The following is a 25,368-nucleotide window of genomic DNA, read 5'->3' as shown; positions in this document are numbered from 1 at the left end:
TAAATGCAAATGGAAACTGAGGGAACAGCTCGTAAAACCACATGGATTTCAACCTAGGGAGCCTGAACATTACAGATTTTTTGTCAATACTCACATTTTGGGGTCTGAAAGGCAAGACAACGCCTATGTTAAAGGAGAATTCTGGTCATTTTTGACCCCTAACTCGTTGTCCTGATGGTCACCCAGTGTTGGGGGGAGCAAAAAATGCAACTAAAATTGATGCAGGCAAACCAAAGTTACACCATGGCTGGACGGCGCTAGTGATAGCCACAATGCTAAAGTATGGGGGCATTTTTTTCAACCACAACAAACACTCAAAAAACAATCAAATATCTATGGTACATGACTCGAATCCTTATGACACACCACTGAACTCATATAGTGTACAAACTAGGCTGTCTGAGGTGAGTGATGATTACATGCAAAAACACAAAGTTTATACTGCTTATTGTTTATACTCTACACTACGGAGGCCCTATGTGCCACCAAGGCACGAAGTGAATAAAGAAAGAAAAATACTCTACACTATATATACTATATAGTTTAGCGTTGACGCTAGCGCTAGCGCCGTCTAGCCATGGTGTAACTCCAGTTTGCCTGCATCAATTTTAGTCGCGTTTTTTGCTCCCCCCAATACTGGGGGTGGGGGACCATCAGAAAAACAATTTCGGAGTCAAAAATGACCGGAATTCTCATTTAAATAACCTTCAAAAAGTGACATTTTCATTATATGTCCCCTTCAAATTTATGATTAAAAACGCCATACACAATCTTAAACAACTGTATTCTAGGCTACTTTCACTTTCTCAAATATAAATCAAGTTCAAATTCAGCTTATAAAAATATATGAGTTGATGCATCTTGATTGACACGCACGTGGCTGCACGTGATCGATGTCAAAATGGGGTCACAAGCCAAAAAAGTTTGGTAACACCACTAATGGCTGCAGGGATGGAGGACAGGGCATGACAGCGTGTAGTTCCTAGGGTGGAAGCCCCGGGGCGGACTGAGGCTGAAGCTGCCTGTCATGAGCTTTATTAACCCTCCCTTCTCTCCATCTCTCCTCCTCCTCCTCCTCCTCCTCCTCCTCCTCCTCCCTCCTTCCTCTCTGTGTCCAGGTGAGCACTGTGGGCTGTCGTCGCGCTCCGGCCGCTGCGCCCCCGGCGTCTGCAAGAACGGCGGCTCCTGTGTCAACCTGCTGGTGGGCGGGTTCAAGTGCGAGTGTCCGCCGGGCGGCTACGAGAAGCCCTACTGCGAGATGACCACACGCAACTTCCCCCCCCACTCCTTCCTGACCTTCAAGGGCCTCCGCCAGCGCTTCCACTTCACCCTCTCTCTCACGTAAGCACCTCTGCCTCCGTGCGACACGCTGCAGCTCACCTGCATCACCTGCCCCCCCCCCCTCCACCGCCTTTCAGAAATCTGATTCACATCCACCCCCACATCCTGCCTCTGCATGCACTCTCTCTGCTGAAGTGCTCTCCCCCTCCTTACATTTATGTAACCATAATGGTGTTTAATAGCAATAATGGGCTCACTGAACAACAGCCATCTTCTGTAGAGCCACTTTGCTATCAGATTATTGCATCTGTGCTAAAAATACAGAGCCACTGCTGAAACAGAATGATTATTAAAGGTGTGTTTCTGTGTCTGTGTGTAGCCAAGCGCAGTTTGTGCGATAAGTGTTGGAAAGGTGAGCTGGAGGAGCTGTGTTTTTTGCAGAGGAGATTTGCATAACATGAGGATGCTAAACCCTCAGCCAAGAGTGAGTGTGATCTTGTTCCAGTCAGTGTCACTGGTCACGTTGAGCTGTGAGTCAGTAGCTGGACTGTGTCAGCACAATCTCCTTCAATAAGGTGCAGACCAGCGGTGTCAAACTCATTTTAGTTCAGAGGCCACAAACAGCACAATTTAATCTCAGTCAGACCAGTAAAATAATCTCATGATAACCTATAAGTAAAAAGAACTTTTTTCCCTTTGTTTTAATGCATTTTTAAGATTTTTACAGTTAAAGCAGAAGTAAGTGGAATGTTTGTGTTAATATAAGTCTTAAATAGTTCTATCTTCCGACAGCAATCACTTATATAGAGTGTTTGGTCCGAAACACGGGTCTGTCAGTCACTCTGCTCTGCTGTAAGCCGAGGAGAAAACTTTCCTTGTATCCTACAACCTTTATCCAATGAGGAGAGAGAACGGCATAAAGGGGCAGTCCTCTCTGTGTGTGCAGCCAAGGGATGCACGTGAATGTGGTGACGTAGGGACGAGGGCAGGGACTGCTAACTCCATCAGCTGACAAGAAGTTAGCCAAAACCACCGGTTTCTGCTTTAATGAACTATCCTTTTACAAAATATATTATGAACAACATGAAATCTCTTGATAAAAATATGTGCAATTTCAATAATATTATGCCTCTTCTGTCATGTAATTTTCACACTTGACAGATTCATCCTGAGGGCCAGATTGGACCCTCTGCGGGGCCGGTTTTGGCCCACGGACCACACATTTGACACCCCCGGTGTAGACTGTCTGTAGATGTCATTATAGTCTGGGAGTCCTTTTAGTTATTTTTAAGAGTTAACTAATCATGTCAGTTTCAGTTTAGTTTGGTAGTTTTATTAGATTTAATTTGTTTGTTTGGTGGCTGAATGGGTACAATGTAAATGTAGAAATAAAGTCTAGTTGATATCACAATATGAGACTTGGAGAGCTTCACCGCCTGTCTGGTAACCTCCAGCGCCTGTTACACTGAGACCCTTGATTCTAAAAAAGGAGGAACTCCACTAAACTAACAAGCTTTGGCAGAACATGTAGCATAAGATGTGTTAAGTAGTGAGCTTTAGAGGCGCTGGTGGGCAGAATTTAATATCTTCAGACAGAACCAGGTTAGATGTTCCCCCAAGTTTGGAGTCTTGATACTAAACGAAGTAGCCTTTGCTTCATATCTACCAGACAAGAATGCCATTCATCTCCTCTGATTTGAAGAAAGTGAATAAGTGTATGTGCCCAAATGTCCAGCTGTTGCTTTAACCGGCTGTGGGAGAGCGGGTTGTCCACTCACCACGAGGTCGGTGGTGAGTCAGTTGTGGTTCGATTCCATAAGAGTCCTTGGACATGAACCCAAACCTGTCCCTGATGTCTCATCAGTGTCTGAATGTGTGTGATGGTTAGACAGAATGCACAATACAGACACATGCACTGTATGAATATATGTGTGAATGAATGGGTGAATGTGACTAGTAGCGTGAAGCACTTTGAGTGCCGTAGAAATGCATGTTTATTTTCCATTGGCCAAACATAGACCAGTAAACTTCATCTTGTCCTCAGTGAAAACACACTGAGACTCACAGGAAATCTCAGTTCAGACTATTTTTGGACTGGAACTATCTGTGACATGAAGTGTGAACAGAGATGTCATTGCTTAGCTGGCACTTTCTGTGAGAGCTGCAGGTGCTACCACACGCCATATTTAGCATGTAGCAAAAATAGCAAAGATCTGAGCCCACGGTTCCTTCACTTCTATGCACAGCACAAACTGGGAAAAGGTGTCTCATGCAAATTTCATCACATTATTTTTAAAAGCAGACAAGACCGTTTTAGGGTAGTTTTGAATTTTTGCAAGATTTCTTTTTTTCTGGCTTTTATGCCTTTATTTCATCAGTACAGCTGGAGAGAGAGCGGAAACAGGGAGAGAGAGGTGGAATTGAACCCGGGGCCACTGCAGCATGGACTATAGCCTCTATTTATGGGGCTCCACCTATTGAACTATACCCTGCCCCTTCATTTTTGTTTTATTTTTTCATCTGTGAACTCAATCATCAGTCTAGTTTTACTGTTTTTTTCCATACACAGTTATGTTGTTTGTCTTGTCTGTGACAGAGCAGAGTGCAGAAGGTTGAGGATTAAAATGACGTCAAACTGCAGATTTCTGTAGCTGATCAACTGGAGGTGACATGTAGGGAGTGGTGGGGTGTGAGTGATGAATACTGAACTGCTGCTCAGACAGCAGGACCACAGATCTGTATGAAAGCTCCTTTTGATGAAATGTAATGAACCGCTCGAGCCGTGTGTTATGTTTGATATCTGTCACAACAAGTGACAACATGCAGGTATCACCTCCTGTACGCTATCACAGGGAACGTGTTCTGCCATTTTGCTTCACTTATTGTCGTCCGTGTCACCTGAGACGTGCTTGGCAGGGGTTGACACGCACAAAAGCTGCCGGTGGAAATCATATCCCTGTGAGCTGGAGGGGCTCGGCCCTTCTTAAAGCAGGGCTCGGGTGACCGTCTTTTTTGATGGAGAACTGCTCCAACCAGTTTTGAAAGCTGTGTACGTATCGGTGGCAGGAGAGAGAAGCTGTGAAGTAGCTGTTGTGTAAAAGGTGCTGATACGGAGAGCTGGAGGCAGGTGAGGTCAACAAGTGGCTCCGTCACCTGAGCTGCCACAGATCCGGTTTCCCCCCAGAAAGAGCTGCTGTTATGATGAACGGCTCAGGATGGGGAGCTCATTAGATCTCTTTCTTTTACAGCTCTGTAGCTCTGTAATTAAGGCTGAGGTGTCACTCAAAAGAGTGATATCTTTACTTCAACATAGCACTTAAAGCAGAAGTAAGCGATCTGGTCGTTTGGCTAACTTCCTGTCAGCCGATGGAGTTAGCAGTCCCCGCCCTCGTCCCTACGTCACCACATTCACGCGCATCCCTTGGCTGTACACACAGAGAGGACCGCCCCTTTATGCAGTTCTCTCTCCTCATTGGATAAAGGTTGTAGGATACAAGGAAAGTTTTCTCCTGGGCTTACAGCAGAGCAGAGTGACTGACTGACCCGTGTTTCAGACACTCTATACAAGTGATTGCTGTTGGAAGATAGAACTATTTAAGTCTTATATTAACACAAACATTCTGCTTACTTCTGCTTTAACACAAAGCTGCAGCACTGGACAAAGTCAAATCATGATGTGGTGTTGACACCAAGAGCATAAATGTCACTCAGAACTTCATCTGAATTCATTTAGGAGTTGTTGAGAGGTTCCTGTCTGGACCAAAGTGGTGAATCAACACATTCACCAGCTCTAAATATATATTTTTTAAATCTCAGCATTAATGCTTCTGGTTCCTTTCCAGCACTGCATGTAAAGAATATAATCAAACATAGATTTCTGTATCATCAGTTCACACTTACAGGTTGTAGAATCAATAAGAGGCTCTTCCCTCCCTCCTGCCCCCTCCTGCCCTCTGCACACGTCTTATGCACTGTGGCATGTTAGCATAGCGTGACATGGTTCCCTACATAAAGGCAGACTGGTTGTTATTTTTACTGATGGGTGCTTAATGTGACACGCAGTGATGCCAGTTGAGTCAGAGTTTAGTTCCGGCTGATTACTCTCATAGTTCAGAGGGCTCGGGGGGCAATTTGGAGAAGCCTTTTAAATCGATACATCAGAGGCTGGAAAGCCACCGAGGACAAATGGGCTCTGGATCATAATTATAGCTGGCGTCGTGTCAGTGTTTTTTTTACAGGACTTCTCGTGGCTGTCCGAGTCCTCTGTCTGTCTCTGTCTCTGTCTCTGTCTCTGTCTCTGTCTCTGTCTCCATGGTTACAGTACGATCAGCTGCAGCATCCTCTCGTCCTCTGAGGTTGTGATTATTGTTTTTGCCAGTAAGCAGGTCAGCAGTGCTGTGCCCCCTGGCTGCTCCAGAGCTCCAGAGCATGGCACAAATAGAGCTGTATATAATATACAGGCGGTGAAGAGGGGGGGGCAGCTGCTCATGTTGTCTGAGGGCATGTATAGATATTTGGATGTATGAAAGACATCTGTCCACTGCTGCAGCTAAGCCCGACAAAAAGGAAGCCACACTAACTGTGTGTTTCAGATAGAGCTGCAACAATTAATCGATTAATGAAGAATAATCGATTATTAAAGGGACAACGAGGAGTTTTGGAAAAGCAAAGTGTTTTCACACTACATTTATGAGCCTCCGCGCACCGTGAAATTCTTTGACCGGCGCAAGACGGACTCATGTTTTCATTCATCAAGAATTAAAGTCAGAGGTTCAAAGACGATCACATACCGTCGTGGTTATGACCATAAATGGCGATTCGGCGGCATTATTCTCATGACTCACCACGAAACCGAAAGTAAAGAAACGCTGGTCGGCTCGCCCAGCATTTCCACCACCACTAATAATAACAAAATAACGATAGAGACAAAACGATATATTTATTGAAAATGGAGCCATTAACAAGTGTGGGTAGTGGAGATTCATCCACATTAACGTGAGACTTTTAAATAACCAAATAGAAACTCCTCATTGTCCCTTTAAATTAATCGTTATTGATAATAAAATAATCGGTTTGAGTAGTTTTTTAAGAAAAAAAAAAGTCCAAATTCTCTGATTTCAGCTTTTTAAATGTGAATATTTCTGGTTTCTTTGTTCCTTTATGACAATAAACTGAGTATCTCTTTGGTTTGTGGACAAAACAAGACATTTGAGGACGTCATCTTGTGCTTTGGGAAACACTGATTGACATTTTTTAACATTTTATTGACCAAAAAACTAATTGATTAATTGTTTAAATAATCAACAGATTAATCGATAATAAAAAATAATCATTAGTTGCAGCCCTAGTTTCTAAAACTAAACTAACCAGCTGTTTAAGCTGTGTTGAAGCTGCATGTTTGTGGAGGAAGTGACCAGAAAGCAGATGTGCACAGGACACTAATTGTTGGCTCCCTAGTGGGCTGGATACTGAATAAATTCATTAGTTAGTCACGTTTTCTTTTTTCTAGCACACTTCCATTTATCCCAGTATCCCAGTGACCCATTTCCACAGGATCAGATTTACGACCGTAGTCCACGGCTGACAGGTATAGAGCGTGATATTTTTAAACCGTGTGCTCCACCACACAGAGTTTGAACTGTGTGTGCAGATATATTGAAGTGTGTATCAATATGTGAAGGATGGTGCAGAGCGAGGGCCCAGGCCGCTCAGGTTTCTGCCGTCTAGAAGCAAACAGAGACGGAGCGGTGGCAGCTGTCTGTTCTCTATCTGAAGCTGTTGTTGTCATTAGTCTGAACTGTCTCTCCCTGCGTGGTTCTTCCTTATTCCTTCCTTGCTGTAACGTGTTCCTCCACCCCGATGCTTTGACATTGGCCTAGTTTCCTGTGTCTGTGTTGTAGTGTGTTGTTTAATGTGACCCTGATATCTATTCATGGCATGCAGATTCTCTCTTCCTTGACTGTGTCTGTGCTGCGGAGATGACTCTTTTATCTGTCCTGACCTCATGCTCATGGTTAACCTCATTATCTGTTCAGTGATCTCTGAGAAACCTCAGCGTTGTTAAATCTTGAGCTCATGTTCATGATAGTAAGTTAGACGTCACACTGCATTACTGCGTGATAGGAGCACATCAGTGTGAAAGGCAAATAGTTTTAAATAGGCCAAACCCCATGCTGCCCTCCTTCCTTCCTCTCATCTTTTATCTGTTAACATGGCTGTCAACATATATGTCTTTACACTACACACCATGGTGTTTGGGCCGGTGTTACTGTATATATGTTTTTTATTAGTCAAATCCTATGTAAACCACTATACGTAGGTAGATCTTCTGTCATCATTCGTAGGGCTCTGTTTTCTACCAATGACTAATACATATTTTGTGCTACTATGAGTATGTGCAGCAGCTGGGTGATGAATAGAATAATGCATAAACATGTCAGTGTAACAATGAGGTAGATTATAACACCGAGGTCTTTTTACAGCATTGACTGGCATTAATCAATCAATCAATCAATCTATCAAGTTTATTTATAGAGCACATTGAAAAACAACCGAAGTTGACCAAAGTGCTGTACAGTTAAAAATAAAGGAATAATACAAAGAATTAAAAGGATAGTTCACTCAAAATTGAAATTTCACTCATTATCTACTCACCCTCATGTCGACTAAGGGCTGGGAGAAGTTTCAGAGTCCTAGTCAGTACTGACGCCGGCGCAAATTGCGCGAGATTTGGACGAACCAGGAAGAGGAGCTTCTGCTGCAAACAAGCTTAAAATATAGACTTATTTAATTATTTTCGGAACAATTTTGCATTTGGGGGCTTCAATACAAGAGGGACATTACATACGAGCAGCATGGAGGTATTTGGATGTTTTTTGGTGTGTCTTTTTGTTATGAAGACAGTTGGTATCCATTTGCAACCGTTATATGGACATGCACTGCTACGCCGAGACCCCCTGTAACTCAGAGAAGCCACGGAGGACTCTGAAACTTCTCCCAGCCCTTAGTCCACATGAGGGTGGGTAGATAATGAGTGAAATTTGAATTTTGGGTGAACTATTCTTTTAAGTGATAAACAGAACAAAAGCAGCAACCAACAAAAGATCAAAACAGTAAATTAAAGATCAAGAGGACTTAAAAGCTATAAAAAGGTGAGTTTTTAGTCTGGATTTAAAAGAGTCGATAGAGAGGGGCGTCGAGTGGCTCAGGGGGTTAAGCAGGCGCCCCATGTAGAGGCTACAGTCCTCAACGCAGGCGGCCCCGCTTCAAATCCCGCATTGGGCACTCTTTCCTGCATGTCATTCCCCCTCTCTCTGTCTCCCCGTTTCCTGTCTCTCTCAACTATACTATTAATAAAGGCAAAAAAATATACTGGTGGGGCAAGTGGAGGGGGCACCAGGGATCTGGTATTAAGACAGGTGTAGAACATCAGCAGCCTTATCTAAAGTGTTGGGTGGATATAGATTTAGACCTTACTGTGTTGAATATGTTTTCTCAGATTTGCCACCAAAGAGCCCAACGGTTTGTTGATCTACAACGGTCGCTTCAACGAGAAACACGACTTCATCGCCATGGAGATCATCAACGAGCAGATCCAGCTCACCTTCTCTGCAGGTACAACCGTTACTGGCTTCTTCTTTTTTTGTCTATAATTTTTTTTTTTTTTTGCAAATGCTTTTCCCCCAGTTTCTGACCTGATTACTCTCTGATGGTCTGATTGTTTCTCAGGTGAGACCAAGACCACCGTCTCCCCGTTCATCCTGGGAGGCGTGAGCGACGGCCTGTGGCACCTGGTGGAGGTTCACTACTACAACAAGGTAGGAATGGAAATGAATCAACACAACAGCTCTGATGCACCGTTGCCATGTGCTCAAGACAATGACACAGACAGTTAGACATGTATAGGACCATATGGGACAAAGGGCTATTACAGAACAAACAAACAAACCAACTGAGACAGGACAAACCAGAGAACGGGGGTGGAATTGGGAAAAGGGGGGTTGAGCAGGAATATTGAATTTGTTGGGAATAAAAAGAGATTAATAAAAGAAAAAGAGGGAACAGAAAAAGGGGAAAGGAAGGGATGAATGGTGTGAAGTTTGGACAAATTGTATGAATGGAGACCAGGTGTTATTGTAGTGGGTGATATTATCTTTCATGGTGAATGGAAGTTTTTCCAGATTTGAGTGTTCAGTCAGCAGGTTGTACCGATGTTTTAGTGATAGTTTTGTTCCGTCTTTCCAAGTGAGTAAGATGGTTTTTTGGTTGTGGAGATGAGGATGAATGTTTGATGATGTTTTGGGATTGATAAAGAGGAGAGGTCACCAAGCCGGGCTATGGTGGGATGCTGAGGTTGACATCAATCATATTTACAATAAATACATATGATTGAATAATGCTGGTACAGAGATAAAGACGTGTCAGTCAACAAACTCAATGAGTGTATTTTCCAAAAATGCCAAACCAAAGTGAGCATGTTGAGCTGCTTCAGGATCAGCCTTTGCTCTCAGTTCATCTCCTCCAGACGTTGTTGTTGTTGAAGATGTTCAGAGTGAAACCAGGTCACAGGTTTTACATGTAGAGAACCGTGCAGCGCTGACTGGCAGCTGCTCGCTCAGCGCTCTTTAGATGACTAACTGTGGAGGATAGAAGCCGAGTGCAGACAGGAAACCTGGAGCTGCTGCTCTGTGTTGCTGCGCCTCCTCTGACTGAGGAATCGCTGCTGACAGGCTGATGATCTGGAAGAGAGCCAGCGCTCCATCTAGACACTAACAGAGAGATGCAGACAGGATGAGGGGGGTTAATGAATGAAAGCCAAGGACTGGGAAGTCAGTGTTTTTTTTTCCAGACATGCTTTGATTGGACTAAATATGATCTGACGAATAAGAAGATCTCAACTGTTCCACCGATGGAGCGATGCATGGAGCTGTTGTCTCTGCTCTCTTGGTACTTTCTCACCCAGGACCAATGCACAGCATGTCACATTTTAGTCCATTGAGGAAGTCACTTTGCATCATAAAGATGTTGCCAGGCAACACCCCTGCTGCACTCATTTTCTCTTCAGTGCCTATGATAACACAGCCATGTCAGATTTCAGGCAGCAGAAGTGATTAGTTGGCTCTCTGCTAAAAAAAAAAACATTATATTCTCATTCATCACTTTCTGTTGTTGTTTCACTGACAAAATCCCAGTTTTTTGGAAAACAGACACGGAGCGTTGTAAAAGGTTTGACACCAGAAATGATATGTAGGAACTTCAAGGATTAAAACCTGGGTGGACAACCTGGTCAACTAGCTGCTGGAAAGCTACAGGGGCCAAAACCCCTCTTCGTGGGTAATTTTTCTGGCAAAATTATGTAAATGCAAATATTTAGGTACTACAATGGCATAAATAGTCATACAACTGTAAAATTTGGCAAAGAGTATCTTGACACATAGGGGGAGGCATGAAAAAAAGATTCTGGGGTTTGTTGCAACTCAATTTTAAGAAAAAAAGACAAAAAAAAAGTACTGTTCGCCTGACAAATTCTCATGAAAATTATTATTTTTCAGCACTTTATGGAGAATATCTATGCCTAACATGTATATAGAAAACTTCCTTAATTCATAAGCTTCCTTTTGAGTCCAAGATAGCCTTTCTATCTCAAAAGCCCCACTTGCTGTGGCCAACGGTCTTCTTTATCTATCTGTTCACTTTGGGGAGACCAGAAATAGAATGTTTTCTGATCATGTCAGTTAACATGTAGTTTTCCACAATAGGTGTATTGTAATAGGTGTAATAGGTGCATTGTTTGGAGACAGCCTGTAGCTTTCCAGTAGCTAGTAGAAATGAAAGCTTATGAATTAAGGAAGTTTTCTATACATTTTAGGCATAGATATTCTCCATAAAGTGCTGAAAAATCATAATTTTCATGAGAATTTGTCAGGCGAACAGTACTTTTTTTGGATGTTGAGGGTGATATCTTAAAATTGAGTTGCAACAAACCCCAGAATCTTTTTTTTCATGCCTCCCCCTATGTGTCAAGATACTCTCTGCCAAAGTTTATAGTTGTATGACTATTTATGCCATTGTAGTACCTAAATATTTGCATTTACATAATTTTGCCAGCAAAATTACCCACGAAGAGGGGTTTTGGCCCCTGTAGCTTTCCAGCAGCTAGTTGACCAGGTTGTCCACCCAGGTTTTAATCCTTGAAGTTCCTACATATCATTTCTGGTGTCAAACCTTTTACAACACTCCGTGTCTGTTTTTTTGCTTTGCCCCCTGGGTAATCTGTGAGCGACCAGACTCTCTGTGGGTTCATCAGCACCACTGACCTGTTTCACCGCCATCGTTCTAATAAAAGTAGGCCTATTGATTCATGCACCGGTTGAACGTCATGAAACCAGTGTATTTATAAACTCTGACATCAAACATCCTTGAAGTGTCGGCGTCCAGCTGCTGCCTCACGGCTCTAGCTGAACTAATCATCCTCATCCTCCACATCCTGTGAGTCACCGAGGTAGAAACACGGCTCCTCCCACTTGGAGGTATCCCACATCCCTGACCCGTCCCTGTCCGCAGGGGGAGGGGGGGAGAGGGGGGGGGCAGGATGAGGCGGAGAGGGGGCATTTTTTAGATTGAAATGTGGCTTTCAGGATGGCGGAGGACTGTGGAGAATGGCAATGACCGCTGCCTTTGTGCTTGGCTCGGCTTCCTTTGGGACCACAGGGCAGTGAATGATGCGGCCCCGGGGAAGGTGCCCCCCCCCCCATACCCCCTCTCCCCCCCCTCCCTCTGTTCTCCAGAAAAGTGGAGCAGGAGAGGAGCAAAAGGAGGCGAAAGAAAAGCCCAGAGAAGTATTGACTCGGGCTTTGAACGGGAACACCGCGCTTCAGGGCTGACCCCCCTTGTTGCTATGGTTTTTTCAGTCAATCTTAGAACCCATATTTGTGTTGCTTTCTGCCATGTCCAGTCTGCACCAACCCCCCCGTCACCGTCTTTGATAGAGAACTCATATTCTCATGATCTCCTGTAGCGGTGTGTGTGTGTGTGTGTGTGTGAGGCCTGTGTTTAACGTGCTCCCGAGCAAATATGTGCGTTCCAATCAGCGCTGACAGGACGGTGTTTCCTGCAGCGGAGCCGCGCTGACAGACAGTCATTATTGGAGAGTCAACAGCCGTGACTGATGGCAGCAGAGGTCAGTGAAAGGAGCGTCGCTTCTGGAGCGCTGCCTGGCTTCCGAGCTTTCACAGCGAAGGGAAAACCGTGGAAAACAGCGTGTCAGCATGGATGAGTTCACCTTTGGCAATTCACACGGTGTGTTTGCTTGTTTCATCATCAACAAATTTGTAACAAATTGGCTACAGCTGAAAAATAAAAGTCAGTCTCTGTTTCCTTTAACTTCACATTTCACCGACTTCCTGTGGGAACGGTGCTCAATAACAGGCCCCGTTGTTCTGAGGACGACTTGTCATGGTTGGACGTCTCAGATACCTGTGTCAGCCTGAGACCAGCACCGCACTGAGCTTCTCTGAAGACAATAGCTGTCTTCTCAGGAAGAGCAGAGCAGTGGCTTTAGAGTGAAACAGTCAGTCCTGGAAAAACATTGTAAGAACATATTGTAAGCAACCAAAAGTTTATTTTTTTCCCAAACTTTTTTATCGGGCTTTATACAATTGTAGTAAACCATTTACAAAGAGTTAAGTATACATTTTTTCTTTTTAGAAAAACAACAGAAAAAGAAAGTGGTCAGAAGTATTGGTGAATGGTAAAATGGTAAATGGACTTATATTACTTTTTTATATAGCACTTTTCTAGTCACTTGGACCACTCAAACCGCTGTCCACTACATTGTCACATTCACCCTTTCACACACACACACACACACATTCAGCTCTGTGCACAGACAGGCTTGGAGGCTAATCATTCACACATGTTCATACATCCGGCAAGTGTGGGTTCAGTGTCTTGCACTTCGACATGCAGACTGGGGGAGTCGGGAATCGAACCTCCGACCTTCCGGTTGGTGGATGACCTGCTCTACACTCTTGAGCCACAGCCGTAGCCTATACCCAAACAGCTTAAATAAAACTAGAACAGCCACAATAAAAAATAATTAAATAAATGAATTTAAAAAGTAGGACTAGGACAGAAATAGACAATTAAAAAAAGAAAGAAAGGAGAAAAACGAAACACAGGCACATCAGTCATGTACTGTAATAGTAAACTGCAATAGAGATAGCAACAGACATCCCAAGCCAGAGTAGCAGCATGTTATCCTCATCACAACAGAAATGATACATCTACCTCTCTAAGCTGCTTCAGTCGGGGGTGAGTGGAAGATCTGTCATCTTAACCAACTGAAGGAATGGGCTCCATCGTTTCCCAAATGTACGGGAGCAGCCAGTTAAAGACAGGATGTCTCTAATCCAGCGGGCATGACTGGGCGGTATCGTAGGTTTCCTGTTCCAAGAGCAGACGTCACCTTTTACTTAAAGCAGAAGTAAGCGATCCGGTGGTTTTGGCTAACTTCTTGTCAGCCGATGGAGTTAACAGTCCCCGCCCTCGTCCCTACGTCACCACATTCACACGCATCCCTTGGCTGCACACACAGAGAGGACCGCCCCTTTATGCCGTTCTCTCTCCTCATTGGATAAAGGTTGTAGGATACAAGGAAAGTTTTCTCCTCGGCTTACAGCAGAGCAGAGTGACTGACAGACCCGTGTTTCAGACCAAACACTCTATAGAAGTGATTGCTGTTGGAAGATAGAACTATTTAAGACTTATATTAACACAAACATTCCGCTTACTTCTGCTTTAAGTTATAGTATTAATTTTTTTTTGCTTGAAGTGTTTTATTTGTTATGTGGGCCATAATAACAGTAGCTCCCCGCTTGATTTAGACTCAAATATCTTGAAATCTAACAGATAGAGACATTACATTCAAATACATAGGATGAATCTCAACAGTCGTCCCACCAGGTGGTGTTGGGGGGTTTAGAAGGTGAATACTGGGCTTCTCTTATTTAAATCACTGTAATCAGTGTGAGACTGACTGAGACACACAGAGATTTAATCTAACATTCTCAATTAGACAATCATGAGCGAGAAATGAGTCTTCACTGCTTGATGAAGTGTGTTTTAATGACTGTGGCAGAGCTGCTGAAGATGCTGCACCAGCCAGCAAATTCTACAGTTTAATCTGGAGCGGCCAGTCTCTTTTCTGCTGGTGTGTTTTTTTTTAATGAAGGGATCAGACAGGACTGACAAAGGCAATCAGAACAGCAGAGCAATTAGGAAAAGCCTGGAGCTGATTGAGATGGTGGTCTATTTTAGTTTAATACCCCAACTGTAAAAACAGAGAGCTTATGGTATGTTTTCAGTCCACCAGCAGTGAGCCAGGTCTTCATATCATCTCTGGACATGAGACCGGCTAAGTCCTGCTAAGTCCCAGTGGACCAGCGGAGAGCTCCGAGCCCGTCCCCACCCGCAGGTGTCCCCCCGCTCCACCAGCAGCAGCTTGGAGCTGCTCTCCTCTCAGCGTTAACATGAGCTGGACGTGACCTCAGACAAACTGGCCGGTTTGAAAAGAGGTCACAACCTTTTATTGACGGATCATCATTCTCTCCCCCGCAGACCCCGCCTCCTTTTGTTGCCCCCCTCCTATTGATTTCTCAGACAATGAAGAAGATCCTTTGTTGACAGGGATGATACCCTGCAGAGAGCAAGCCCCTCTCCAGTGTGTGTGTGTGTGTGTGCGTGTGCGTGTGCGTGTGCGTGTGTGTCTGTGTGTGCTCACCAGTCTCTGCCTTAAGCTCTAGCTGTTATGATGTGAATTATTAAAATGCACAACAACAGGGAGCTGGAGCTGAACCAGGACTGAACCAAGGATGATGCAAAAAAAAAAAAAGAAGTATTTATTTAATCATTTATTCATGCTTGTTTTTCAGTTTCATAGTTTTTGATTCTCTTTAACTGCTGCATTAATCTGCGCCGTTAAGATGTGAACAGATTATCACCGTCTCTGTCTGAGATTCTCAGACGTTTCTTTACTTGGATTTGTTCTGTATTATGTGGCAGGGCAGGGTATTTTCATCACAGCCCATTTCAGGATGCTATTTATAAACACAGACAGACCAAAATAATTCAGCATTTCAAAAATAGAAGCATGGCAACACTCCCAGGTATGTTTTGAAAGAATATGATGCTCTAAGCCATTAGGCAGGATGAAAACCTATATTCTATTTTCTGTCGCTCTAAATCAAACTATTTTTACCGTTCTTGTGTTGTAGCTACTGAGTTACACTAAAGCAGATGTGTGTGTAGGCTCCTTAAAAACTGAAACTATCATTTGTCTGTGATATATTATCTGGGTTAAAAGGTCAAAAGCACAAAAGTCGACATAGTGCTGTTAGAATGAGAAAACAAACCCAGGGATCTAGAAGCATTTAAAAGTTCTCAACACTCTCAAGTGTACACAAAAAGCTGAAGTGGCCATAACACAGTGGAGGTAACATACCATAATGTATTCCTCATCCTCATTGTTTGGACCAGAGTCTCCACAGAAACATCAGGCAGGCACTGAAGAATTTATCTTGATATTCATGAGTTTGTGTCTCTCTCTCTGTCTCTCTCTCAGCCCATCTTCAACCAGGCCGGCCTGCCACAAGGCCCCTCCGACCAGAAGGTTGTCGTAGTGACGGTGGACAACTGTGACACCTCAGTGGCCCTGAGGTTCGGCCACATGATAGGAAACTACACCTGCTCCGCTCAGGGCAGCCAATCAGGCTCCAAAAAGTGAGTGCATCACCACCAGAGGTTTAAACTCTTCATGAATACCGAATAAACCTTTTTCCTCGCTTTACAGATTCTCTCGTTATTTTCTGTATTGACTTCAGTAATTAAGTGAAAGAAAGAGTAAACTTGTTTTGAAACCAAGCTCCCTGTCTCCAGGGCGATAGCTGAGCTTTGCTGTTTCCCCCTTTATTGGGATGTTTCTCTTTTTTCTAATTTCATCTTCTCAGGGCGTGTAGTGAACTAACTACCACTGTGATTAATCTTTCATGTTCTCCTCTCCCATTAGTGTTGATGATGTTCATGTGTTAAGACAGGACAAACATCATGATGTGTAACCACCGCTGGCTTCTGTGTTGTCAGATCTCTGGACCTGACCGGCCCGCTGCTCCTCGGAGGAGTTCCTAAACTTCCAGAAGATTTCCCTGTCCGTAACCGTCAGTTTGTGGGTTGCATGAAGAACCTGAGGATTGACAACCAGCACATAGACATGGCCAGCTTCATCGCTAACAACGGCACTCTGCCAGGTATGCAGCATCTCTGACCTGCACAGTTTATCCTCTGTTTTATCTCTTAAACCGGGGAGTGTTCTGCACTCAGACTGTTTGTGATAGAGAGGGAAGATTGAATAACACTGACTCTAATGAGCACAGTAGGGAAGTAGAATCAGTGGGAAATGATCATTATACCTGCTATGAATAGTTAATTAGCATCTAACTTGTCTACTTTGATGAAATAACAAGGCGGGACAGATCAAACACCTCTCCTTCTCTCTGCCTCACAGGATGCTCAGCCAAAAGACATTTCTGCAACAACAGCCCGTGTCTGAACGGAGGAACCTGCGTCAACCTGTGGGGCTCCTTCAGCTGTAATTGCCCGCTTGGATTCGGAGGACAGAACTGTGAGAGAGGTAAATTTAAATGCGCCAGGCAGAAAAGTGCCACGTGAAACCAGAGCTGACGTGGGTTTGTCTGAGACTTTCTCTGCGACCTGGGACTGAACTCGCTGCTAGCTTGCTTCAGGTGGAAAGGAGCAGCGCAGAAGCTGCAGCAGAGTCTCAAACACAGAAATTTGCTCCGTTTGTGTTTTAAAATAACGGATGGAGAATGAACCGACTCCACTGAGGTTCATGTTTGACAAATCAGTGCTTTGTGGGGACGCCTGAGACAGATTCCATTGCTGTAACCTGCTGGATGTCAGCTTTTATGATGAGTGTTTTGGTTTAATGAAGTGGAACCAGAGAAGGACGACCAGCTTCTTGACTCTTGAAGTCATAAAGTACACAGCCGATGTGTCTGTGCTTGTGGTCTTCAATGTCCATGTTTTTCCACCTGATCTGCTGCAGCTCTTTTCTCTGCTGATTTCATGGTTTTCAGCAGTTTAAAGGGATAGTTCACCCAAAATTCAAATTTCACTCATTATCTACTCACCCTCATGTCAACTAAGAGCTGTGAGAATTTTCAGAATCCTCCGTTCCTTCTCTGAGTTACGGGGGGTCCGCGCAGCAGTATTTGTCCATATAATGGTTGTCAATGGATACCAACTTTCTTCGTCCAAAAAGACACACCAAAAAACATCCAAATACCTCCATACTGCTCGTCTGTAATGTCCCTCTTGTATTGAAGCCCCGACATGAGAAATTGTTCCGAAAAAAATTAAATAAGTCTATATTTTAAGCTTGTTTGTAGCGGAAGCTCCCAGTGTCTCGGTTCACTGCTCTTCCTGTGTCAGTGCAAATCTCTCGTGATTTGCACTGACCGGCGGAACAATTTCTCATGTTGGGGCTTCAATACCAGAGGGGGATTACAGACGAGCAGTATGGAGGTATTTGGATGTTTTTTGGTGTGTCTTTTTGGACAAAGAAAGTTGGTATCCATTGACAACCATTATATGGACAAATACTGCTGCGCGGACCCCCCGTAACTCAGAGAAGGCACGGAGGATTCTGAAAATTCTCACAGCTCTAAGTCGACATGTGAGTGAGGGTGAGTAGATAATTAGTGAAATTTGAATTTTGGGTGGACTATCCCTTTAAGAAGAGACAGAGGAAGTGACATGAGCCATTTCACTTCAGTCATGCAAGAAAAACAATGTGAGGTAGAGCGAGTAAAAAATGTGTGTTGAAGTGAGTATGTCTTAATGCAGACTGTGTAAAAGGGGATTAGCAGTTGCTGGTGGTGTTGATGTTTGACTAAGAACAGGTGTGTTACACACACGGTGCATCAGTCTGAGGAAAACGTGAGGATTACAGTGTGGAAGTGGGACAGAGAAGCAAAATGCAGTGTGATCATCTACATAGATGATTTAATGAGCTTTGATAACTTGAATAAATTATAACCAACAACAGTCTTGAGTAATCAGCGTCAACATCAGAGGTGCTCTCTCAGAATGCAGCTGTTTATGCACATACATATGTATGTTCATGATAATAGTTCCTTACATACAGGAACTGGCCTGACTGTTGCATGTTGACTGGTTATAAAAAATACTAATACAATTTATAAAGGAGATTTCAGGTTCATATTTCATTGTGCGTAAGTGGAGTCATTTTGTCTTATTCAGTCACAAACAAGCTACACAATAGAAACACAGTTATTATTATTCAAAGGAAGGGGAATACAAATTCAACATACCATATATATGTTATAGATAGTAACATAATGTAACATGGGTAACTGAAACATGACACCAGATGAAAGTTTTATTCCTGCTTCTAAATTTCCAGCATTTTATATCAAGCTGCATCATCAGTTTGTCTCTGCATCTCCCTGTCCTCTGAGCCACAGCCACAGTGCATCAGCTTCATTTACCATCAGAAATCAATCACTTCGACCGGTCTGTTGTAGGTGTTTGTCTCCACTTTGCATAGGGACAGTCTGGAGAGTGGGAGGATGGGGGGTGCACTCAGTGCGTGAGTGCACAAATTTCCATCGGATTCATGATGTGTCTTTACTCCATCTGAGATGATGTGACAGAGAAAGTTCAGTGTTGCAATAAAAGATTTAGAGAAGCCACTGGAGGGTTTTTTCTCTCCTGCAGATAAAAAGCTTCACATTTCCACAGCACAAGTTTCCATCTGGATCAGGACTCACTCCCACACTAGATCTAATCCTGCTCCTACGTTCACATCTTAACTCAGATTTAACGTGAGCGCAGAAACTTTCCCACCTTCAGCAGGTGAATGTCAAACAGCCAGACGACTCTCTGTTCTTACATTCAACCTGCTTTTGTCATCGTTCTGCTGTAGTCATGACCAGCCCACAGCGTTTCCTGGGCAACAGCCTGTTGCAGTGGACCAACCTGGCGGCGGCGGCGGCCCCCGTCCCCTGGCATGTAGAGCTGATGCTCCGCACACGTCAGGCCAGCGCCACACTGCTGCACATCTCCTCAGGCCTGCAGCACAACCTCACACTGCAGGTGACAGACACACACACCCACACTCACACACTCACACACACTCCTTCTGCTTCAGGCCAAGTTTCATCATGCACCATTTCCCTCCACAGGCAGTTTTACATCGGCTTACTTTAGTTAACTTAACTGAAATGTTGCAATACACAGTAATGTGAGTGTGAATGAGAATGTTACCACATTGATCAGAGGGGGAACACTTGTAGATTATTTGTTCTTTATAGTCACTTGATCTGATCCGATCGAAATCCAGTGAGACTGAAAACACATGTCTTCATGGGTGTCAGGTCCAGTCTGCAGCTAAAGGCCATTAAAGGGATAGTTCACCCAAAATTCAAATTTCACTCATTATCTACTCACCCTCATGTCGACTAAGGGCTGGGAGAAGTTTCAGAGTCCTCCGTGCCTTCTCTGAGTTACAGCGGGGCTCCGTGCAGCACTGCATGTCCATATGACGGTTGAGAACGGAGCTCACTTTACTTCGTCCAAAAAGACACACCAAAAAACATCCAAATACCTCCATAGTGCTCGTCTGTAATGTCCCCCTTGTATTGAAGCCCCAACATGAGAAATTGTACTGAAAAAAATTAAATAAGTCTATATTTTAAGCTTATTTGTAGCAGAATAGGGATTCCGGCAGAGCAACACTGGGAGCTTCCGCTACAAACAACAAATTTTTTTCGGAACAATTTCTCATGTCGGGGCTTCAATACAAGAGGGACATTACAGACGAGCAGTATGGAGGTATTTGGATGTTTTTTGGTGTGTCTTTTTGGACGAAGAAAAGTGAGCACCATTCACAACCATTATATGGACAAATACCGCTGCGCGGAGCCCCCTGTAACTCAGAGAAGGCACGGAGGACCCTGAAAATTCTCCCAGCCCTTAGTCGACATGAGGGTGAATAGATAATGAGTGAAATTTGAATTTTGGGTGAACTATCTCTTTAAGAACGAGTCTCAGCCTGTAGCAGCACTGTCACTGATAATCACACACTCATCCTACTGCATGAGTTCTGACTTGATGTTACAGTGTGTGATGATCCATTTCCAGCTGCTGAGCAGCTATCAAAGGTTTCCAGTGGAAGCCTCTATTCATCATGTAACACAGAGCTGATTGGCTGCTGTTGTTCTCTCCTCTTCTGTTATTGAACATTGGTTCAATCTCCCTCCTGCTGTTTGTGCTCTGCTCTGCCTGCTGCTGTAGCTGCGCGGGGGGAGGGTGTTGATGGGGCTGCACCGAGGTGAGGACTCCACTCTCTCCCGCTTGGAGGAGGCGCTGGTGAACGATGGAGACTGGCATCATCTGCAGCTGGACATCAGCAGTCTGGGGGGAGCGGCCGGTCACCATAAAGCCGTGTTGTCTCTGGACCACGGGCTCTACCTGGTCAGTCCTCACGTCCACTGCTACTACATCAATATGAATGCAGCTCCTCCCTCTTTGCAGTCTGAGAATCAGTGTCCTACCGTCTCTTTCAGGCCAGTATGGAGGTGGACGGGAAGCTGCGGGACTCCAAGCTGAAGACTGTGAGCGTTGGTGGTTTAGCAAGGCCTGATGGGAAAATTCTACATGGTTTCCGTGGCTGTATACAGGTTTGTCCCTTCTCAGACTCCAGTCAGGTCGGATATGTGATCATGTTGGAGAGGCATCTAGACGCACGGTCACTGAAAGTCAATGAAACATTGGTGAGGTGGAAACTGGAAATTAGAAAAACACTCATATAATTTACTAATAACAGTCCAATAGATTAACACATGGAATGTATACAAAACTGTGTTTGCACCAAATCTCAGAGGCTCATTCCATCAAACCTACAACACGCAGGTTCCAGTTTGAAACTCAAGACCATTTCAATACACTTCCATGGAGAAATGTCCAATTATTCTTATTTATCTTTTTTTTTTAATTAATTTCTGCAGATAGTACAGAACATCAGTTTCACAGTATATCAGAGCGTCTGCATTAGAGTGAAAAAAAAGCCCCAACATGAACCCCACTATCCCCCCCAACAACCCATGTCAGATGTAGTCACAGTAAACAACTAAATTGTTGCAACACAGAGTCAGAGTCAGTTTATTTGCCATTTGTTGAAGGAGACCACATTGGAAAAGGGTTTGCGAGAGCTCAAAAAGAAACACTTAAGACAATAGAACAATAGACAACCAATAAGCAGATAAATAAACATCCATAAACAGATACAATAGATGAAATAAAAATGGACAATTTGCCCCCATGGATAGGCTGACGGTCACATAAAAAATGTACAGTACATATAAAAAATGCATACTTTGTAAAGTGCAAAGTGCAAGGTGCCTGCCACTGGCGCCTGCAGGAGCATAATAAAAAATAAATAAAAAAATTAATTGTGCAACTTTTGATATATATGATGATATAACAACATAAATAAATAATTAAAGTACAGTGACACAAAAAAGAGTGAATTATTGAAATGATAAAGAAGGAGGTAAGAAAAATAAATAAATGAACTAAATAAATTAATAAAGTAAAACATCATCATCATCATCATCATCAGGAATAACAGTAAGACTATTAGTAATGAGCCTGAAACGTCCAGTTATTCTGAATAAATTTCCTTTGTGAAACTTGCATTGCTGCGTGTCCTTGCTGGACATGATGCAGCTCTGTGTCACACGGTGAACATGGGTCTCTGTTTGCCGTCCTGCAGGGTCTCCGTGTTGGTGGGGCTCTGAGTCTGTCTCAGGCCAGGAAGGTGAATGTGGAGCCGGGCTGCAGCCTGCCCGACCCCTGCAGCTCCAGCCCCTGTCCTGTCAACAGCTACTGCAGCGACGACTGGGACAGCTTCTCCTGCACCTGCCTCAACGGTCAGTCCACTAACAGCTTCAACATCTGGGACTGACTTGAAATTAAAATTTTGATCTTCTGTAAATATTCAACCTTTGTAAAATGCAGAACATTCACTCTAAACCTGTCATTCCAGTAAATAGTAAAGCCACATCAACAAATCTGATTGAATTAGGTTAACACATATTTGCAACATTTAGTAGTGCATCACGTTTGCCACATAACCACCTTTATACCACAGTTCCTCATTGTGCTTTGCTTTTGTATTCTTTAACAGGCTACTATGGCAGCAACTGCACTGACGTATGCTCCCTGAATCCCTGTGAACACGAGTCTACGTGCTCCAGGAAGCTGAGCTCCTCCCGTGGTTACACCTGCGACTGTCCCAGCAACTACTTCGGCCACTACTGCGAGAAAAAGTAGAGTTTTCCACCTTTCTCTTGTTTACTGTGCATCGTTAGCCACGTTTCAGAGAACGGCAACTAAACGGATAAAGTGTCGCCCCCTACAGGACGGACTTGCCATGTCCCAGAGGCTGGTGGGGTTACAAGACCTGTGGTCCGTGTGACTGTGAGACGGATAAAGGCTTCGACTCTGACTGCAACAAGACCAGTGGAGAGTGTCGCTGTAAGGTGAGTTCACTGAGCTGCAGCCCCGACCATCACTCTGTATGGACCAGTCTGAGTGTCCGTAATGTCAGCGTTGGATTCTAAACCAACATTTGGAAACATACAATAGGCACTCGATAGTAGTATATATAAGACTGTGTTTTTTTACTGTTTATTTTCTGAACAGAATACTATACCAGATGTTTGAACAGATTCAAACTGCCAATGACACACCTAAAAAGAAAATATCAAAACTTTTGAAAATTAAATTCAAGTGAACTCAGTTAAATGAATAATGAATGTTAAAGGGACAACAAGGAATTTCTCCGTCGGCAGAATGAAAAATTCTGCGACAATAAAAAAGTCTCATATTAATGTGGATGAATCTACGTTACCCACACTTGTTAATGGGCCCATTTTCGATAAATATATCGTTTTGTCTCTATTGTTATTTTGTTATTTTAATTAATGCTGGAAATTCTGGTCGAGCCGACCAGCGTTTCCTTACTTTCGGTTTCGTGGCGAGTCATGAGAATAACGTCGCCGAATCACCGTTTATGGTCAGAACTACGACGGTATGTGAACCTCTTTGAACCTCTGACTTTAATTCTTGATGAATGAAAACATGAGTCTGTCTTGCGCCGGTCAAAGAATTCTACGGTGTGCACGGAGGCTCATAAATATAGTGTGAAAACGCTTCGCTTTTCCAAAACTCCTCATTGTCCCTTTAAAAATGGTTAATCAGCACTTGTGTCTCCATCCTGTCTCCAGGACAACCATTACCGCCCTGATGGCAGCGACACCTGCCTGCTGTGCGACTGCTACCCGGTCGGCTCCTTCTCCAGAGCGTGTGACAGAGAGAGCGGTCAGTGTCAGTGTAAACCCGGTGTGATCGGCCGCCAGTGTGACCGCTGTGACAACCCCTTCGCTGAGGTTTCTCCCAACGGCTGTGAAGGTCAGACCTCATCAGATCGCTCTCACATTATTGAAATGCTTAATTTTTAATCCCTTTTTTCATTAGAGCTACAAATATATTAAAATATGTTTCCAATTTTACCCTGGTCGCCTCCCTCCCTCCCTCCCTCCCTCCCTCCTCACCGTGCTGCTCCTGTCTCAGTCATCTATGACAGCTGCCCTCAGGCCATCGAGGCTGGGATCTGGTGGCCCAGGACTAAGTTTGGTCTCCCTGCAGCGGTTCCCTGTCCCAAGGGAACGCTCGGTATGATGGTTTTTTAGCAGCTCATCAAATTACCATATAATAATGGCAATATGAAACTTGCCTGGAGCCCTCCTCCGCTCTCATGTGATGACTCTCCACCGCTCTCTCTCTCTCTCTCTCCTCCATGGCAGGCACAGCGATCCGACACTGTGACGAGCACCGGGGCTGGCTGCCTCCCAACCTCTTCAACTGCACCTCTGTCACCTTCAGCAAGCTGAAAGCCCTGGTGTGTAGCTCCGTCTCTGTCACTTTGAAATGTCACCATGCAACTTTCACAATCAGCCCCTGGTTCAGGAGGAGGCTGAACACAACGGGTTCATATCTTCAGAACAACACAAAATAACAGTAATACCATTCTGATATTCACCATGTTCTGCAAATCTGAACCGAAGTTCAGTGCGTTTTCATGCCAATATTTGCTGAGCAAACACAAAGCACAGCTGAGACTCATAGAAATATTATTAAAGCAGAAGTAAGCGGAATGTTTGTGTTAATATAAGTCTTAAATAGTTGTATCTTCCGACAGCAATCACTTGTATAGAGTGTTTGGTCTGAAACACGGGTCTGTCAGTCACTCTGCTCTGCTGTAAGCCCAGGAGAAAACGTCTTGTATCCTACAACCTTTATCCAATGAGGAGAGAGAACGGCATAAAGGGGCAGTCCTCTCTGTGTGTGCAGCCAAGGGATGCGCGTGAATGTGGTGACGTAGGGACGAGGGCGGGGACTGCTAACTCCATCGGCTGACAGGAAGTTAGCCAAAACCACCGGATCGCTTACTTCTGCTTTAAGTTTAGTCGATCCATTTATCTGACCAAACATTATTAAAGGGATATTTCAACATTTTGGCAAATTCGCCTATTACCATAATCCCTATAGTCTTAGCAGTAGGTTCATTACCTTTAATTGTCGGTGCAAGCTGTTTTTAGATCAGAGGGACAGAGACATGAGCTGCACGGTATTTCCATGTTTCCCTCATCAAACTAAATACACAATACACCACACTATGAAATAATTATGTAACCTTACAACACAGAATTGTTTTCGAGGCAAATAATGCAGCCGGAACTACATTCCAGACACGGCTGCTGGGCAGAGTGATTTCAAAAGCAAGTAGTTCCAAGTATTTGCTTCATTAGTCAGATTACGTTATTATTTCGTAGCCTGGTGAATGTGTCCACCAGAGTGTTTTGGAGTTGTTTGATTCTGTATAGTTTGATGAGCAAAACGTGGAAATACTGTGCAGCTCGCTTC

The 25,368-nt window shown here is 43.9% G+C and overlaps 1 protein-coding gene across 4 annotated transcripts in view; it reads left to right on the top strand.

Annotated features, from left to right (window-relative positions):
- celsr2 (cadherin, EGF LAG seven-pass G-type receptor 2) overlaps positions 1–25,368 on the top strand; it is a 78,173-nt gene that overhangs the window by 35,493 nt on the left and 17,312 nt on the right. For all 4 annotated transcript variants that reach the window (XM_085777116.1, XM_085777114.1, XM_085777115.1 and 1 more), the window contains exons 3-17: positions 1,119–1,341; positions 8,780–8,895; positions 9,010–9,098; positions 15,902–16,059; positions 16,420–16,583; positions 16,841–16,966; positions 19,304–19,473; positions 20,674–20,853; positions 20,946–21,059; positions 22,154–22,310; positions 22,568–22,709; positions 22,802–22,922; positions 23,670–23,853; positions 24,016–24,117; positions 24,249–24,343. In XM_085777116.1, the coding sequence (XP_085633242.1) occupies positions 1,119–1,341; positions 8,780–8,895; positions 9,010–9,098; positions 15,902–16,059; positions 16,420–16,583; positions 16,841–16,966; positions 19,304–19,473; positions 20,674–20,853; positions 20,946–21,059; positions 22,154–22,310; positions 22,568–22,709; positions 22,802–22,922; positions 23,670–23,853; positions 24,016–24,117; positions 24,249–24,343 (2,141 nt within the window). The remainder of the gene's footprint in view (positions 1–1,118; positions 1,342–8,779; positions 8,896–9,009; positions 9,099–15,901; positions 16,060–16,419; positions 16,584–16,840; positions 16,967–19,303; positions 19,474–20,673; positions 20,854–20,945; positions 21,060–22,153; positions 22,311–22,567; positions 22,710–22,801; positions 22,923–23,669; positions 23,854–24,015; positions 24,118–24,248; positions 24,344–25,368) is intronic.

The sequence above is a fragment of the Trachurus japonicus genome, chromosome 5 (assembly GCF_045865225.1).
Source record: "Trachurus japonicus isolate A0001 chromosome 5, Traja_1.0".
NCBI lineage: Eukaryota > Metazoa > Chordata > Actinopteri > Carangiformes > Carangidae > Trachurus > Trachurus japonicus.
The sequence above is the reverse complement of the archived record's forward strand: the minus strand, read 5'-3'. Positions and strand labels throughout refer to the sequence as shown.